A 17,699-nucleotide genomic window follows, 5' to 3' on the forward strand; every position below is an offset into this window, starting at 1 on the left:
ATATTTGTAACAGATGTGAAGACTCAGCAGCAGCACAGAAATCTGGAGGAACGTGTGTGTTTGTGCATGAATGTCCTCCCTTGTCTGTGTGGGCACATTCAAATGTGTTTGTACAGTAATATTCTTCTCTTCTTCCCTCGTTACGTAAGAGAGAAGAAGAAACGTGAACAATGTAAAAGCTAGAGCTCTTTTTTCTTTCACTTTATCAAACAGTTTATGTAAAGCACACACAAAACTCATTTTGGAAAGTCATTTAGGCGACTTCCATCACCCTTCCTGGGTTTTAACATTTCTCTGTCTTCCCTCCCACCTATTATTCTTACAGATGCCCCGGTGGCAGAGCTACATGACCTGTTCTGTAAGAAGCTGCAGCAGTGCTGCGTGCTGTTTGATTTCTTGGACTGTGTGGCCGACCTGAAAGGGAAGGAGATCAAACGTGCGGCGCTTAACGAGCTGGTGGAGAGCGTGGCTACTAGTAGAGGAGTCCTCATCGAACCTCTCTACCCAGAGGCCATAAAGATGGTAAGAAGGGAAGAAAGTAAAAAAGGTCAAACCCTGAATTATAGAATAGTGCAATCTTCTTTTGGATGAACTTGCGATTTTTGCTTTAATAAAATTTACCCTCTAATGCCTTCAAAAAATCAAAACTGTGTAATAGAGGAAATATATAGATTTAACATTTTAATTCGTAAAATTACAAGTGATGAGGAGACATTACTTGAATCAGGGGAGTCAGAGTCCAAAATACCGTAAGAGAATCAAATGCAGGAAAAATTAAGTCAGATTCATCCAGTTTCGTCCAGCTATTGAAGGTGAAAGTGCCTGAAGGGAAACTTGGAAATATTCATGCCCAGAAAGATTTGGGACCCCTACAGGGAGAATCCAAGCAAGGTGATCCTTCAAGGATGCCTAGTCTTGTCTCTCTAGTCCCACTCTATACTCAAAGCGGATGATAGAAGACAGTGTTCCTTGAATGACCCCTGAGGCAGAGCCCCAGCACCTAATACAGAAAGCTTGTTTCAGCCGATATTCCAGTATCTCTCCCTTTCTGAATGCTGTTAATATCAGGGACAGTCATGAATCTGTAAAAGACCCTTGGTTTTTCAGCACATTATTACAGGTGAATGTATCACAATTTAAAACTAGATGTTAACACTGGAGGTAAACGCATGCAAATGGTTTTTCTTACCATTTGATGTTAAATCAGACAAAACGTTAACTGTTTCAACTTATTAAAGTTTTTTTAGGTTTTCTGCAATAACTGAAGAGTTCATTGCTTTCTTTTAAGAAGTTTGCATACACCAACAATGCATTGAATTAATAAATAGTATATATATGAGTGAAGTTTGATTTGTTTAAGTCCTTGCCTAAATAAAAAAATTGAAAAAGCCCACATGACAATGTCATAGATTTGTAAGATTTAAATTAAATAATTATTTTAGATCATATATACATATAGTAAACAGAATTGGCCCTATCACTAATCCCTGTGGTACTCCGTAGGTAACCCTGAAGTTTGAGGATGATTTATCATTAACATAATTGAAACGGAAATTGTCAGACGAATGAAGGAATTTGCCCTTCAAATGAAGGATTGTCAGTTCAAACCCAACTGTAGCTTTACGTGTCATGTCCTTGCCAATTCACCTGCATAACCACCATTACTGATGGTGGTTAGAGGGACCAATGGCGCTGTGTACAGCAGCCTTGCCTCTGTCAGTACACCCCAAGGCAGCTGTGGCTATACTCTGGCTTGCCATCAACAGCGTGGGCATGAGTGGGTGAATGACTGAACACACATCTCCTGACTTAATAAAGGCTACATAGGTACAATCCATTTACCAATCAGGCTACCTACAGAACCTTCAAGCCATTCGAAAAGTTTATTATGATCAACTATATTAAATGCAGCACTAAGATTTAACACGAGAAGTACAGGTACAAGTCCATTATCCGAGGTCAAGAGAATATCATTAGTGGCTTTCACCAAAGCTGTTTCAGTGCTATGATAAGCTCTAAAACTTACTGGTCACACACTTGATTAGCAATTATTTTCTCAAAAATCTTAGATAAGAAACGAAGATTCAATATAGGTCTATAATTTATCAAGTCTGGATGCAGAAAAGGTTTAATAGGTTTGAATAGGTTTAGACTAACGATGTAATCACAACTACTCTAAAAGCCTTAGGTATGTATTTCTGTATTAGGGATAGATTAATCATTTCTAAAATGGAGATGAAAATCCAATGGAATACTTCCTTAAATAACTTTGTTGTAAATGGATCTAACGAAAAGTTGAAGGCTGAGATAAACATAAAAATTTTGCTAACTCTGAAAGCTCAAACAGATCAAAACAGTCCAAACAGAGTTGAGGTTCTATGGTTACATCAGATGCTGCCTCACCAAAGAAATTATGCTGTCAGGATTTGGTTGTGGTGTGAGGACCCAAATGCAGAGGCAGGGAGGCAGAGGTGAGTTTCTTGATGATATAATGAAGAGTGAACGAAAAAAACTGAGGCAGGAATGCAAAATCTGAAAATCAAAACATGAAAATAAAGTCAAAAGTCAAGCAAACCAGAAACCATCGGGGGAAAACTATCACAAGGAGGCAGACTCAGAGATACGGAGTTGAAGGAAGTTGACGAGGAACCAGCACTGAGGAACTGAATAGCGAGTGTATTTATGGGAGACTGAAACAAAGAGAGGACTAAAGAGCAGATTGGGAGCAGGTTTGAACAGAGCAGAACAGGAAAGGAGCTAGGGAAAAAGGAGAACACAAGAGGGCAGCAGAGGGCAACAAATAAAAACCTGAAAAATAACCAGAGAACACAACAAAATAAGAATTAAACCACTAAAACTAGAAAACATGGAGCAAAGTAAAACTGAAAACTCAAAAGAAGACATAACAGAACCAGAACTGTGACAGATGCAAAAGCACTTAAGCAGCTAAATCTGTAAGAATTTAGATTCAGGCCTACTGTAAAAGATAAATCACAAAACTTTTGGTTGGCTTAGAAGGAAATGATTACATTGAACTTAAAAGTAATTTGAGTCAAAATCAAACTTGAAAGATAAATTTGATTGCACAGCTGTTAGTTTAACAGACATTCTTAATTGACAAATGCCACCAGTCCTAAAACTCATTTATAGAGACCTAGGAATATATGGTCAAGCTGATCTGCAAATGGGTCAAAACTGGTCAGAGAATAAATTTAGAAAGACTCCCACACACTGATCTAACCTACATGGCAATAAAAAAAGGGGCATAAGGATGAACTGATAAGCGGAAGAAAGGAGAGGAGAGCAGAAGGTAGCAAAGAGGGAAGCAAAAGTCAGCACGTATAATGACAACAAGAGGGATGGAAGAAGAGATGAGGTGGAGCGTGCCGCAGAGTGTGGACAGCAGACATCCCACAGGAGCAAGAAAAGCCTGCAGCACATATATAGCTTATGGCATTCATTAGTTCTACCCAGAGTTGTGAAAATGGGGTGGAAGGAAAGAGGAATGATTCAATATGCAGCTGTCTGCTTAAAAAAAGCCTCAATAATAATAAAAAAGAGAAATAAAAAAAAAAAGCTAATTTGAACAAGTTACTAGGATGAGCAATAGCTTAGATTTGGTGCAGTGCAAAATAACACAGAGTAAGTTATATTGTCTGAACTAAAAACACTATTCTCATAACAGAACATATCCGTTTAGGTCATTTCTACATATTGTGCATTAACGAATAAAGCTTTAAAATTCAAGAATAGATAATATTATGATCTGAATTAAAAACAACAAACAGATTAAATGTCTCAGCTCCTGCAAGGGTTGAACATGATCTGATAGAATCGACAGTATATTATCTGATTCAGTAGTTTAACATCCAGAGGAAAAAAAATGCCATGAAGTAGAAATAATGTCACTTATTTTTAAACGATATTCAGATTTAAGCAGCACTTTAAGAAAAACAGAGAACGCGAGTCAGTGCAGAGGCATTCGCTGAATAAATGATGACTTAGTGAACAGTCGTTGCATGACTTATCAGTTGTTCTGGCTGATATCAGCATTAGAGATGACCAACACTACCGAGAGGAGCTTGGAAACTGAAAACAGCCCTAAAGATGTATTTTTATTCCTGCCTGCAATGCAACTGCTTCTTCCTCTTAAAGGCACGCATACACTCTACAATTTTTTTACCCTTTTCAGGCCAATTCCCCAGTTGTGTGAGAATTATTTCGATCGTTTTAGCCTCATCGTGCAGTAGTATACGGGGGTAAAGAGGGGCGATCAGCCTCGACCACCTCCCGATCAGAAATCATAAGGTTGGGAGAAAATTAAACATGTTTGAAATTCAGTCAGCCCTTGTGAGGTGTTCATGGGCAAATCCTGCTGTTGAAGCAGATCTACAAGCCGATTTAGCAGAATCTCACGCACAGCGTCTCCCGACCTTACGATTCCTGATCCGGAGGTGGTTGTGAGAGGCTGGTTGCCCCACGTTACCACCTGTATACTACACAACGCACACAATGAGACGGAAACTCGAAAAGGGCAAAAAATGGTACAAAGTATGCCCGCCTTTACAGAGCATGTGCACTGCTGCCCAATCGACCCATCTGTTTGATCAGACATACTATTTAAGGTTAAATGTGAAGCATCCTATTGTTTTATTGAATGATGGGGGAAATAAATGGCCTCCTGCAAATATCCAGGGAATTAATACCTTGATATGATTGAAATTGCCAATAAAAGAAAGTTAATGCTTAATAGTTAAACTATTGTAACTCAGTACACAAGTTTTCATTTTACAAAGCACATTTTTTACCATTATTTGAGTCATTTCTATGGATGGCCTATTTCTACTTTAACTTGAGTAAAAAGTTTTTAAGATAGTGCTACTCTTAGTTGAGCAAATATCATGGGTAATCTACCCATGATATTTGCCTTTTAATTACCGCCAGGTCGTTAAAAGGCAATTAAATATTTTAGTTAAAGAGATATCAATTGATACTAATAACATTATATAAACACATAAATAATACATAAAACTCCTAACGTTTTTTTAAGACTTGAATGCATTAAAGAACTGTTTATTGTTCTATATGGAGATTATTGGCTTGTTGAATATTTTCATTCCTTTTATTTTTTATTTCCATTTTTTCTTCTTGGCTGAACTGTGAAGCATCTGGATTTGTTTTGTAAATTTTTTCACTGTAGTACAGAAACAAAATTAACTTTATTCTTTGGACTCTTAGATCTCTTCCATTTTGCAGTTCTTCAAAATGAACGAATATTAAAAGGTCATTTGTACTTTGCCTTTGAATCTTCACCTGAACGTTGCTCAGTTTTATTGAAGTATATATCTTTAAAACAGTTTATATGAATTATTTGTCTTTTTTTAACCAGTTTATTAAAAATTTCTGCCTGGTGACAGCATCATAGAGTTAAACCTTTAATTTCAATCAAATTAATGCGTGTTCTATTCTATTCTATTCTATTCTATTCTATTCTATTCTATTCTATTCTATTCTGTCTTTTATGATTTAAAGTCCCCATCCAGGCTCGTCTGTTAGAAATGCAGCCTTTTTTGGAAAGCTAAACAACATTTAAGGCAAATTTTAATGGTGTTCGATATCATTAACATTCTAAAGTATATTTGTTGGAATAAGTTTACACAACATGGTGTATTCTGATAAAGACCAGATTAAATGTATGTGTCCTATCTTTAAATGAGTTTTTAATTTTCTCTGTTAGAATTTCTCTCAAATTTCTCAAAGAAGTTCCTTTCTCTCCTTAGCTGATATCTTCTTCCCTCTATTTTCCTTTTTTTCCCCAGATCTCCGTCAACATATTCCGCACCCTTCCTCCCAGTGAGAATCCAGAGTTTGACCCTGAGGAAGACGAGCCGACTCTTGAAGCTTCATGGCCACATCTGCAGGTATGACAACACCCGACAAAGCCAGAGCTGTACGGGACTTTATGTTTAGGATCAAGCTCATTAGATGAAGGAATGTCATTTACCTCAGTGGTCGAGGCAAAGTTTATTTGTAAATTACTTTGATTACTTTTATTTATTTCTGGTAAGTTTGAGATTACCCAGCCACAGTTTTGTGGCTGTGTTCAAAAGGCTATTTTCCAACTCTGAATCAATTCAAATGTTAGATCCTAAACATCCATTCATATGATCAAAGATTGGTTTAAAGAAATGTATTCTCCACTTTCCTTGCTGCCGCCATTCACTACTATTACTATGTTAGACTTAGACGAACTGTATTGTCCTTTTTTGTGCAGTGAATGTATACAAAATGAGATTTTGCTGCATACAGCTTTTAACAGTGTAATGATGTTGCAGTTGGAGTAGGATAAACATTACCAGTATATAGTGCAGCAGTCATCATAATGTAACAATATAGGAGAAAAAAAAGTGTTTTAAATAATGGTGCAAAAGGGCATTAGTATGAAAACGTTCAGTGCAATGCAAAAATAAATATGGTGCAAAATGCAGTAGACAATTGATGTGTCTCCTATTATAAAAGTTCAGCGCGTTGGTGGTGCAAAATAATGATGCAAATGTGATGCAGACACCAGTTAAGAGTTCAATAGTCTTATGGCAGCGGAGAAAAAGCTATTGCAGAACCTGCTGGTCCTGCATGGAATGCTGCAAAGCATTTTCCCAGAGGGCAGCTGGGGGAACAGTCTATGGTGGAGATACTCCGATGATGTTGATTTGTTTTTGAATGTTACTAGAATACTAATATCAGCGTGTTGAATGACAATACGATGTCATGTAATTTAGATGACAACTGAAAGAAAATAACCAGTTCTTGAAATTTGAATCAATAGCTTGTTTGAAATCTTTAGAAACAAAGGAGTTTTTTTTTGTTTTTTTTTTAAAGATTTTCCCAACAATAGTGTTTCATCGTCTATCAGCTTTTGTGAGGGGTCTGTAAAATGAGGAGCAAAACATTTTCAAGTGATTCTAAAGAGTGGACTTTTTATCAGAGTTGATTATGTCAAAGTAGTTCTCGGTTGCAAAAAAACGACTTAAAACTTTATGCCTCTTTCTCTCAGCTGGTGTATGAGTTCTTTCTGAGATTCCTGGAGAGTCCAGACTTCCAGCCATCCATGGCCAAACGCTACATCGACCAGAAATTTGTCCTGCAGGTAAAACTTGGAATCTTTTCATTGCCTTAAAAAACTGTTCTTTAAATGACGGCATTGTTGCTACCACACCACGCTTCACTGGCATTTTATTTCATCACATAAAGTCCAACTTTTTAATCACATAACTCCAGATCAGTTGATCCCAGAAATTGTCCCAAATGGTACGCAAAGCTTTTCCACTAGCAAACTTTACCATCTCCAGAATCATAATTGAGGATTATGCAAATCCTACTTTATGAACCCTTAATCTGTTGTAACATTAGAATTAAATGGTTATTTACAAAGAGATATATGATGTTAACATTTTTCCAGTTAGAGTAAGAAGTATAAAAACAAGGATGTGCGCTAGGACTCAAAAGCCCAACCCAATTGAACCCTATTTTAAATCTGTTAAATGTCTTCCTTAAGCACTAACCTGAATGGCAAACAGAGTTCTCCTCTGTGTAATTTAATCTTACTATGAATACAGCAATGGAAAGCATAGCAAGACATGACTGCACAGCTGAAGTCTGAGAGGTGGGTAGTAACTACTTACGTTGACTCAGTTACTTTTACTCAAGTAACTCTGAAAAAAAATTAGTAGTTTCACAGAATATTAATTTTACTTTAGTAAAAATATTATAAAGTTCACTAATCTTAGTTGAGTAAAATTTCTTGCTACTCCATCCATTGTGATTTCACTTAACCAAAACAAGCTTGTTTTAAACAAATATGCACCATTGAGAGGCGCACTGCCTTCTGTTTGGAACTCAAGGCTTATTGGTTAAATGCTGCCATGTCATTTGGAGGTCAAGTAATAAAACTGCAAACATTTTTATGTAATTTAACGTATTCTGTTACTGTAACACTTGATCGTCTAAGTTTAATAACTCAAAAAATATTAAATCAGTGGTTATGATCATGGTAGCAAGTAGATCAACTAATCAGTACTTCAGTAGCCTTTTTACCAAAAACCTTTTTAAACTCTTACCTGACTAATTTCTTTAAAGTCTACTTTTTACTTTTACCTGACTAAAACATGATAAAGGGATGCTACTTTTACTTAAGTACAATTTTCTGATCTGGAGGAGCTGCAGAGGTCCACAGGTAGCTCCAGGCCAAAATCAGGCAGCAGTTTGGCTGCATATAAGTTTCAATCAGCTATCGATTAACACACATAAAGAACTATTTACAATCTAGAAATTACATAATACAAAAAAAATTAAAAAAAAACCTGAATTATAATTTTTGTTTTACCATTTTTATAGCTTTCTCTGCATAGTCTGTCACCTATAATATAAATGAATTTGGTTTTTTATTAATTAATGTTCTGTAAATGCTTAAAAGTAGCCCTTTAAAACATCTTAAAGAATTATGAATTCTAATATTTTAAAACAACCTTATGTAATAACAGCTTTGCATTTTGGAGCTGAAATCTCTGTGTAATGAAAAACCAGTACATTGCTGAAGTGGCTCTACTGGAAAGCTGCTGGGAGTTTGGAGAACTATTGTGACTGCTTGAAGTGGTTGAGCTGCATATTTTCTGGCTGTAATTACATTACGTGTGTTTGCAGCTTCTGGAGCTGTTCGACAGCGAGGACCCTAGGGAGAGGGAGTACCTGAAGACGATCCTGCACCGTGTCTATGGAAAATTACTGGGCCTCCGAGCATATATCCGCAAACAGATCAACAACATCTTCCTCAGGTGAATCCTGCAAAAATAAAATTAAATATCACTGCATCCAATTCCATACATCAACTCTTATCAGAGAGAAGAACAGACTTACTGATCTCTATTAAGCTTTATTTAGGTTGAGTTTTAAGTTAAGAATAGTTTTTTTTATATATATAAAAACAAAGCATTTAATTATTGTTAGTCTTGTTGCATGAATCTCTTTCTAATTAAACGAACTTTCAGACATCATACGGTTCGCGCAAGCCTTGCTGCTAGGTTTAAGTGCAGCAGACTCAGTCCTGCATGCTGCTTCACTGGGTTTCGGCGTTGTGCTAGCCGGACACTGGGTTATTTGTTGTGCTGTCTGTAGCATATATGCTGCTATATCTGTCCCGTACTAAGAAGCAAGCACTAGCTTTAATAGATAGGAGAAGAACAGCAAGAAAGCAAATATTAAATAATTGTCAGCTACATGACTTAAAACACAACGGACACCTATTTGGCTGGAGATTTGTTTCCATGCCATGGCTTTTTTCAACTTGTATCAGGAGTTTGTGGGATTCAGACACATAAAACTAGCTTCTCCATTTTGCTGTCTGGTCTTCCATCCTGATGCAACGTTTCTATTGGCTACGCATCTGGGTGGTACATTGTAGGGAGCTTTCGCTTGTTCAACGCAGCTCTTTGGTGCCCTTGCACGGCCCATAGTGCTGAAAATTATGGGTTTTAGAGCACAACACTGCATGCGTTGCAACCCGTCTGAAAGACCCTTAATGCTTTTAAAATGTTTCCAGAAAGCTACTCTTGTTTATCTGCATCTTTTCCACGTGTTAACTGCAGGAAAAAAAAGCTGAGCTCTACTTTTAGTTTTGGTGCTTTCTTCACCTAAATACAATGTTTCTAAGAATAGAAAGGAAAGGATGTGATTGGTCCAAAACAGTCCAAACTGCTTAACAATCACCGTGTGAGACACATCCTTTTGTAAAAAAAAATCAACATCCTCTATCCTGAGAGTTAAATAATTTTGCCCAGACCCAAATCTCCTCAAGAGGTTTAACTATACATTTCTGACAGGTTCTGATCATGTAATGTTTAAATATTAAACTGTTAAAAAAATGTAAACTATGTTTTAAACTCATTTAGTAAGATAATCACTCTCATCTATTTAACAGTTTCCCTTTCTCTTCTGTTTAGGTTCATTTATGAAACTGAGCACTTCAACGGCGTGGCGGAGCTGTTGGAAATCCTCGGCAGGTTTGTGTTATCAAAAAGCCGCCCCCTTCACCCAGGCATGAAGCAGGAATTAGAAGCAGCATAAAGAAACATTTGCTTAAACAGGAACAGATCATCAATGTATGACTAGATGTTTGACTTGTTAAATAAAGCAGCTGTGATGCCGCCTGTAAAGAATAGATGTTGCAGCTTTAAAGAAGGCATGAAGGAGAGACATCCAGCACAGAATGTGAGTCATATAGTTGTATAATATCTAAAATGAGTCTCTGAGGAAATAATTTGAGCAAGACAGATATGAAGCCAAACTGATAAACAAGACGTGTTTCCTTAGATAAAGATGAGTATTAATAATAAGAAGAAAAAGAAGGAAGAGGCTGAGAAAATAATAGAATTAAGGTGTTGCTGATTACTTTTGCATATTTCTGCATATATAAAAAGAACATTGTTGGGTTTGAAATTTTTAAATTTATTAATGGCTCTACCTCTTTTTATAGAAAAAACACACTCTATTGTACATATTTGTAGAAACATGGTGATCAGGTAAATGGGTAGTTCAACATTTTTCTAATAACCAACTGTTGAAATATAAACAATACCATACTTATGTTAGGAAACATCAATTTACTACTACTTACTACTTAAAACAACATTGACTAAGAGATCCTGCCTTTAGATGCTAAATGGGATGTATGCTGCCTACAAACAAGGCTTCACAATACGTAAATCGATTATTATTACTTTTTTTTTTTATTTAGGGAACCATATCTGTTTTAGTGTTTTGTTTTGTTTTGTTTAATCTTTTCAAATGTAACCATTCTTTTAGCTAATGGTTCAATGATTAAAAAACAACCTTTAAATGGAATAGTGAGTTGTGAGGATTCAGAAGGTGATTGTAGATTGAAGGGAAGGAGCAAGATGAGGATGAGTCCAAGATGAAAGAGGAATGGTCGGAGAGGAGGATGAGCGAGCGAAGAGTGAGTCAGAGGTGGGGGAAGAAGAGCAGGGCCAGGGGAGAGAGAGGCTTGCATTCATGTTGTTGGTAACGGAGGTATTTATAGCTCCTCCCACACACAGACAGGGGGAGGAATTGACGGGTGAGAGAGGATGCAAAACAAAAAGTAAGAGAGAGGAAGAAGATAGACATTCAGAGAAAAAAACGATGCGAGGAAGGCAGAATTAACTTCAGACGGGAAGAAGGATGCAGCTCTCTACAAAACACACAAAGACGCCAGTTAGACATGAGATCTAACAGTCAGGTAGACAAACACATAAATCATCTTTACAAACAGAGAAATGCTCAGAGTCAGTCACACGTTCCAAGTCTGCTTCCCACTCTCCTCCTGTTCAGACTCTTAGAAACTATTATGCATTAACCTGGTCAGTTGGAACCCAATGCCTATAAATCCTCAGGAACTCTCAGGTTTGAATCATTAGAGAATTAGATGATGTTTTAGCAGTTATTACAGGGGTTAAAGTACCATCGTCACTGCTGAGAATTACACTGTTAATCCATTAATGATGCAACATCCTTTCAAAGCTAATGGATACTAAAAAAATGTTGCATCAAGGGATCATGGTTCATCCCCATAACTGAGGATTGTCACAAAAGCTGATTCAGATCACTTTCAGTTAATTTACCTGCAATCAGCCGACTAAAACTGCATAAAGGACAGAAAATGAAACATTCACAGACAGTTAGACACATAGTTTGAACCTAAGGATTGGATTGCTTCCTTTTTGAAGTAGAAATAAACAGTTAACATCATGTAGCTGTTAAAGGTCATTATTAATTCATTCATCCATTTTCCTTTTAACAGAGCAGGTTTGTCCCATTGAGATCACAGATCTCTTTTGGAAGCCCGACTACAAATAACACACAACAGAGGAGTAAAATACATTTGAAAAGAACATGGAAACCTTTGGATATTTCTGAACACAGATACTCTAGACTCAGATGTTTTCATTTAAGAGAAAAAGGTCAAAGTAAAGTCTCTTTGTTGCCTCAGATAATATAAAGTCAAAGGTTTTTAGATCCAGTGCAGTTCTTAATTTTAGAATCACTATTTTTTATACCCTGGGGACAACAGCAGCAATTTATTCTGTTGTTTAAAAGATAAAAGTTAAACATTATGTTTTACTGAGACTAGATTTTGATATAAAAACAATAATTAGCTTTTCATTTAAGTACAATTAAATTAATTAGATAAATTATTTCATATATTAAAGCTCAATGCGACTAAAATAACCCTGATATTTTCCATAGCCAAGCCAGAGTCTAGCTAAAAGTTAGGAGTCATAGCTTTGATCTCTTTAAACCAAGACTTGGGGCATAATCTTTTGAGGCTTGTGTGCCTTTAAACAGGTGCACACATTCTTATTTGAAGAAAGCAGATCTTTAAAGCATGTGCAAGTCAGCGGACAGCATATGCAAACCTGGTTTATCTCACATGCAGATCATATTCTAATGATCGAACTACAAATTCATGGGTGATGGATATGCAGGTGTAAACATTTACCACATAAAGCAAATTTCCTTATCAGAAACTCAACCTTAGCAGTAGTTTTTATAGATTTTTGGGTATTTCTAAAATTGAGGTGCAAACTGACACAGAAAACTGTCTGCGGTCATTGATTGCCACAAAGGAAGCATTGGAATGATGTCAAATGATGTAGCAAAAGTAGATGTAGACTTATAGACATTGGACTGTCTGAAATAACAAGTGGAATAATATCAATAAAGAAAAATTTCTATTCAGCGAGATGGCAGAAAATCTTCTTATAATTTAACCCACTAAAAACAAAAAGGACGAAACTTAAATATTTTGGCAAATAAAAAAAACAGAATTTTAATAAAACCTTCAAGAGACATGGTGAGTGCGCAAAAAGCACTGTTATGTTGTAGACATTTTGTACTTGTTTTAGCGCATGAACTCTTGGGGGGCAGGTCAGAACTGTTTGTTATGTTTTATTTTTCGTTTTTAATATATTTTTATATTTGTAGTGCTCTACGAATAATATTTAGAATTATAATTATAAAATTAAATACTTCCACTACATGGCTTAGAACCTCATCTTCCTTTTACGACTACTCACAAATTGCATGTTGAACACACAAACAGCTTATTTTAATGGCTGGAACCAAATCTGCTCCAAAAACAGATTTGCACAGCAATCTTTCAAGAACACCCGCAACATGACCGCTTATGCACATACTAGAAAAAAAAAAAAAACGCACATGACATTCAGTCCCCATTTTATTTTATTTTTGGAGACCAGGCCCTCTGTGTTCAGCATTGTTAAAATACCAGCTGAAAGGTGCTACGAGTTAATCAGCAACCAGAAGAAAACTATTAGTAAGAGTATAAATAGTTTTTTGCCATGCAGTTTTTTCGTTCTTTTTTTTTTTACTTGAAAAAGGCTGACACTCTTATTACACTCGTTACCTTTACAAGGATCCTTGTCTGATCTCCCCTTATCTGATTCCCGTTTTTTAACTGGATAAAAATCATTTCAACTCTAAATCATATCCTGCTTAAGAGACATAATTGAAATTGTAAATAAATCACAAAAAAAATCACTCAAACCTGCTCTACATTCCCAGAACCAGACTCAGGACAATGGGAGATAGAGCATTTTGTGCTGCTGCCCCATAGCTGTGGAATTCCCTCCCTGACACCTTGAGGGCACCTCAGTCCACTGAGTGTTTTAAAAAAGGCCTTAAAACATTTCTTTTTAGCTTTTGGTCCCCCTTAGATGTTTCTTTTTTCTCTTTTAAAACAGCTTTTATTATTTTATTTTATTTTATTTCTTTTATCTCTATGTATTTCTTTTTTAATGCTTTTTTAAATGCTTTTTTGTTGCACTTTGAGGCCTTTTTGGTGAAAAGTGCANCCTTGTCTGATCTCCCCTTATCTGATTCCCGTTTTTTAACTGGATAAAAATCATTTCAACTCTAAATCATATCCTGCTTAAGAGACATAATTGAACTTGTAAATAAAAAAGGTACTTATTTAAGTGTCTCAACTGTAATAGGCTGCCAATTTTTTTCCTTTTGTTGATATTCCTTTTCTCCGTGATCCTAAAAATACTTTACAAAACAGTGTTTTTACTGTGTGAATATCAGAAATTCAAATGCTTCTCTAATCAATGCTATTCAAATTCTCTCATTATCTATTTGATGTGTATGAAAGAAAGAAGAAGTAGTCAATTATGTCTTATTTTCCACCACAGCAGCAGCAAATATAGGAGAAAATCAGATCAAAGAGAAACTATAACTGTTTTCCTTTTTTTGTGTTTTTTTTTAGCATCATAAATGGCTTTGCTCTGCCCCTGAAAGCTGAACACAAGCAGTTCCTGGTGCGGGTCCTCATCCCGCTACATACAGCAAAGTCCCTCTCCATCTTCCATGCACAGGTCAGTGATTAACTTAAAAACAATGATGTGAATCTATTTTCTATACACTCTTGTCCTAGCATAATCATGGGGGGATAGGGGTGTGGTCGCCAGTCCATTTCAGTGCAATACAGAGACATACTGGACCAACAACTGTGCACACTCATACCTCAAAATGTGCACACTCAAAAATCTAGTGAGACTAAATAATTAACCTCAGTCACCAGGGAAGAATCCACACATGCCAACTTCATAGTGAAAAACCACTAACCGTGCAACCAAAACAAACAGCCCAAGCAAACCAGGATTTATGTCTTTTACTATTAAGTATTTTATTAGTTTTAAAATACCAATGAAGGTACCTCATATTTATTTTGGCATAATTTTTCTTCAAAATGTCAAAGTCAATTAAAATATCTGTGGACCGTATTACATCTAAAGAAAAAAACAAAAATAAAGAATCATTCTTAAATGTACTTGTTTCCATACTGTGTGTTTTGTCTGGTGTTTTGCATTTAAATTCATAACAGGCTAGAACAGAAGAGTTATTCAACGAGGCAATCAAGAGGTAATGGGAACAGATGCATTATATGTTGGCAGAAAAACTATTATGTTAACAGCTATGAGGGGGACACAGGTTCCATGTAACGCTCTATTCAGATGAGATGAAAATGAAGCTTTTTAGGCTTTAAAGATGGCAGACATCTTACACTGTATATCACTTTGAACATGCCATCTTCACTGTAAAATACTATGTTGGTGCCTTGGCACTGTGGGCATGACAGGAAAACTGATCAGTGTTAATGTAAGGATGGATGGAGATGAATACAGTGAAATACTGGAAGAGAACCCATTAGGCACCAGATCCAAATATCAGTTAATTCTCTAAATAAAGCCAATAAAAAGGAGAACTAAGAAATGAAGCTTTTATATTGACTGCTGCATAGAGAATACTGCAATGAGTCATGTCTGCCACTAGGTGGGGGAAGTGTGCCATAAATATACTGCAGTGATAAACTCACCTCAGTGCTGTGCTGTTATGTGTGTGCTTGGGCGTGTTTGTGTTTATGGAGTCATAATATTTGATAGCTCAGATGACAGGCTGCATGTTTGTGCTTTTTATTTGTGTTTCATTATTTGCTTATACAGAAGGTGCTTTTTGTTTTTCTTCTGCTTTGTTCTGTGTTTGTGTATTCTGGGTGCCCTACATTTCTCCCCTTTGCTCCTTTCCTGGTTCTCACACATACATTATTAACACAGCATTAATAAAAAACTCCCTTTGATGGGATCAGGGGGGAGACAGGAGCAGGACTGACCTACTTCTGGGTTAAAAATGTCAAACTACAGCATTCCTACCGATTCAATTTAAATGTGTGAAATATACCATGCTTTCACTTGTAATCAATTTCAGAACTATATTATCAAAACAACCCAAAATCAGGCAAATCAGTGAGACATTATGTGTGAAATACACAGCCAAAGTTTCAACAATTTTATTTGCTAATATAGAAAAAATAACTAAATTTAAAATATCTGCCGGACCCCAAATGAAATGCATATTTTAGAGTCATTTGGAATATTGTGCAGCAAAAATCTCGCCGTGCAGAATTTAGTGTATTTTAGCCTTTTTAGGCTGAGTGAAAACAAACTACGGCCCTTAAATTATGGCTTATTAAGGGAAAATAGCTAGTTGATAATGTTTTTTACATTGATTCCAAAAAGTGGTTCTTCTATCTTTGACAGCAGCGGCTGATATCAGGTGCTTACAATAACTGGAAAGGAGCCACTTTGGAAGGTTTTACAGCTTGCTTGAGGTCATGCTATAGTCAGACAAAACAAAAAAACAAAAAACATACAAATGGGTTTCTGATCAATGTTCCCACTGCATAACCCTAATGCATTAAATCCCTAAACGAACCGCACACCCTGTAATCTGCACGGACTACAAGCACACTGTCCTCGAATGTTGGGATTTCATAGTCGACTGCATTAAATACATTTTTGGGGAGAAATTCCAACATATTCCCTCTTCCATCGTATCATCTGATCAGTAGAGGAGGAAGAGCCAACTTTCAGTTTAGCCTTGGAACAAAATAAAAGGAATGACCAACAAAGAACCTTTCAGTGCAGGTAGTGAAAACTTCAATGATACTTTCTCTGCCAGCGGTTGCCTGGCCATATCAGTGTGTCACAAAAAATGCTCAGTGTCCCATATCAGTTTCATATATAGACTTTCTCATGCTGACAAGAATTTTATTGATGAGCAGTTTTTACACGGAGGTAAAAATTACTCTCTGCATGGATGTTTTTTAACCAGAGAAGTAAAGCAGAACTAAATATGTGGTCGCCACAAAGTGTTGGTTGGACATTTCATGTCCTGATCTAGCAAAAGAGGCCCAGACAATCACACTACCAAAATCTTTTCTTCTTTTTTGTTCAGTGGTGGTTCTTGCCTTGAAACTGCTATTTTTAGGAAAGACTGCTTTCAATTACAATTTGAAAACTAACCTTAACTGAGACTATTGAGAGCTTAGGGTTTTTAGATTATGTTCTGGGTCCTTTATAACCTCTACGATTATTTGCTGATGCTGCTCTTGGAGTAATTTTGGTAGTTTTGCAACTTCCCACACCCTGCCCTCTCCTGTGTAGGTTTACAACTGTTTTTTGTCTTATCCATTGATATATAGTGGTTTACATTATGATTTACTGCTGTCCCAATGCCTGAGAAATAGCTTTATAAACTTTTATATAATTGAGTGTATGTGTTGTTTGTATTCTTAAATATCTGTAGACCAGGGCATGGTACTTTATTTAGAGTCTTTTGGTCTACCTTGTGTTGTCAGATGGGTTTCTTTAAGCTGGTTTTGTGCGAATCACGTAGGCGTGACTGGTAAAGGAGAAGCAAAATAATTTGTATTTTATCCCTTGTTGGTCAGTTTAAACAGGGAGTGATTACTTTTTCACCTTGAGTTGAATAGTTTTGTTCCATTCCTAGATAAAACCTATAAATAAAACTCATTTTTAATTTAGTTTTGTCTGATATTTAAAATCTTTGATGGTCTAAATCAAAGGTCTTCAACAGGGGGTCCGCGACCCCTAGGGGGTCCATGGAGGTACTGCATGGGGGTCGCGAAAGGTTTGGTTGACTTAGACTTTTTAAAAAAAAAGATTTTAACCTGCCCCCTGCAATTTTTTCTACTAATTGAAATGTCTTTAAATACACATTAACATGAATTCAACACACTGTAGTAAACAGATAAATGGAGGCAGAAG

General features: G+C 36.3%; 1 protein-coding gene across 1 annotated transcript in view; it reads left to right on the forward strand.

The window, feature by feature from the left end:
* Positions 1–257: 257 nt before the first annotated feature.
* Positions 258–17,699, forward strand: part of ppp2r5b (protein phosphatase 2 regulatory subunit B', beta) — a gene marked incomplete at its 5' end in the record, with an annotated part of 26,028 nt that continues 8,586 nt past the window's right edge. Inside the window, 6 exons of the mRNA XM_015373821.1 lie at positions 258–522; positions 5,820–5,921; positions 7,055–7,147; positions 8,701–8,831; positions 9,996–10,055; positions 14,339–14,447. Coding sequence (XP_015229307.1) covers positions 258–522; positions 5,820–5,921; positions 7,055–7,147; positions 8,701–8,831; positions 9,996–10,055; positions 14,339–14,447 — 760 coding nt within the window. The remainder of the gene's footprint in view (positions 523–5,819; positions 5,922–7,054; positions 7,148–8,700; positions 8,832–9,995; positions 10,056–14,338; positions 14,448–17,699) is intronic.

This window comes from Cyprinodon variegatus, unplaced genomic scaffold (assembly GCF_000732505.1).
Source record: "Cyprinodon variegatus isolate N-32 unplaced genomic scaffold, C_variegatus-1.0 Scaffold93, whole genome shotgun sequence".
Classification (NCBI taxonomy): Eukaryota; Metazoa; Chordata; class Actinopteri; order Cyprinodontiformes; family Cyprinodontidae; genus Cyprinodon; species Cyprinodon variegatus.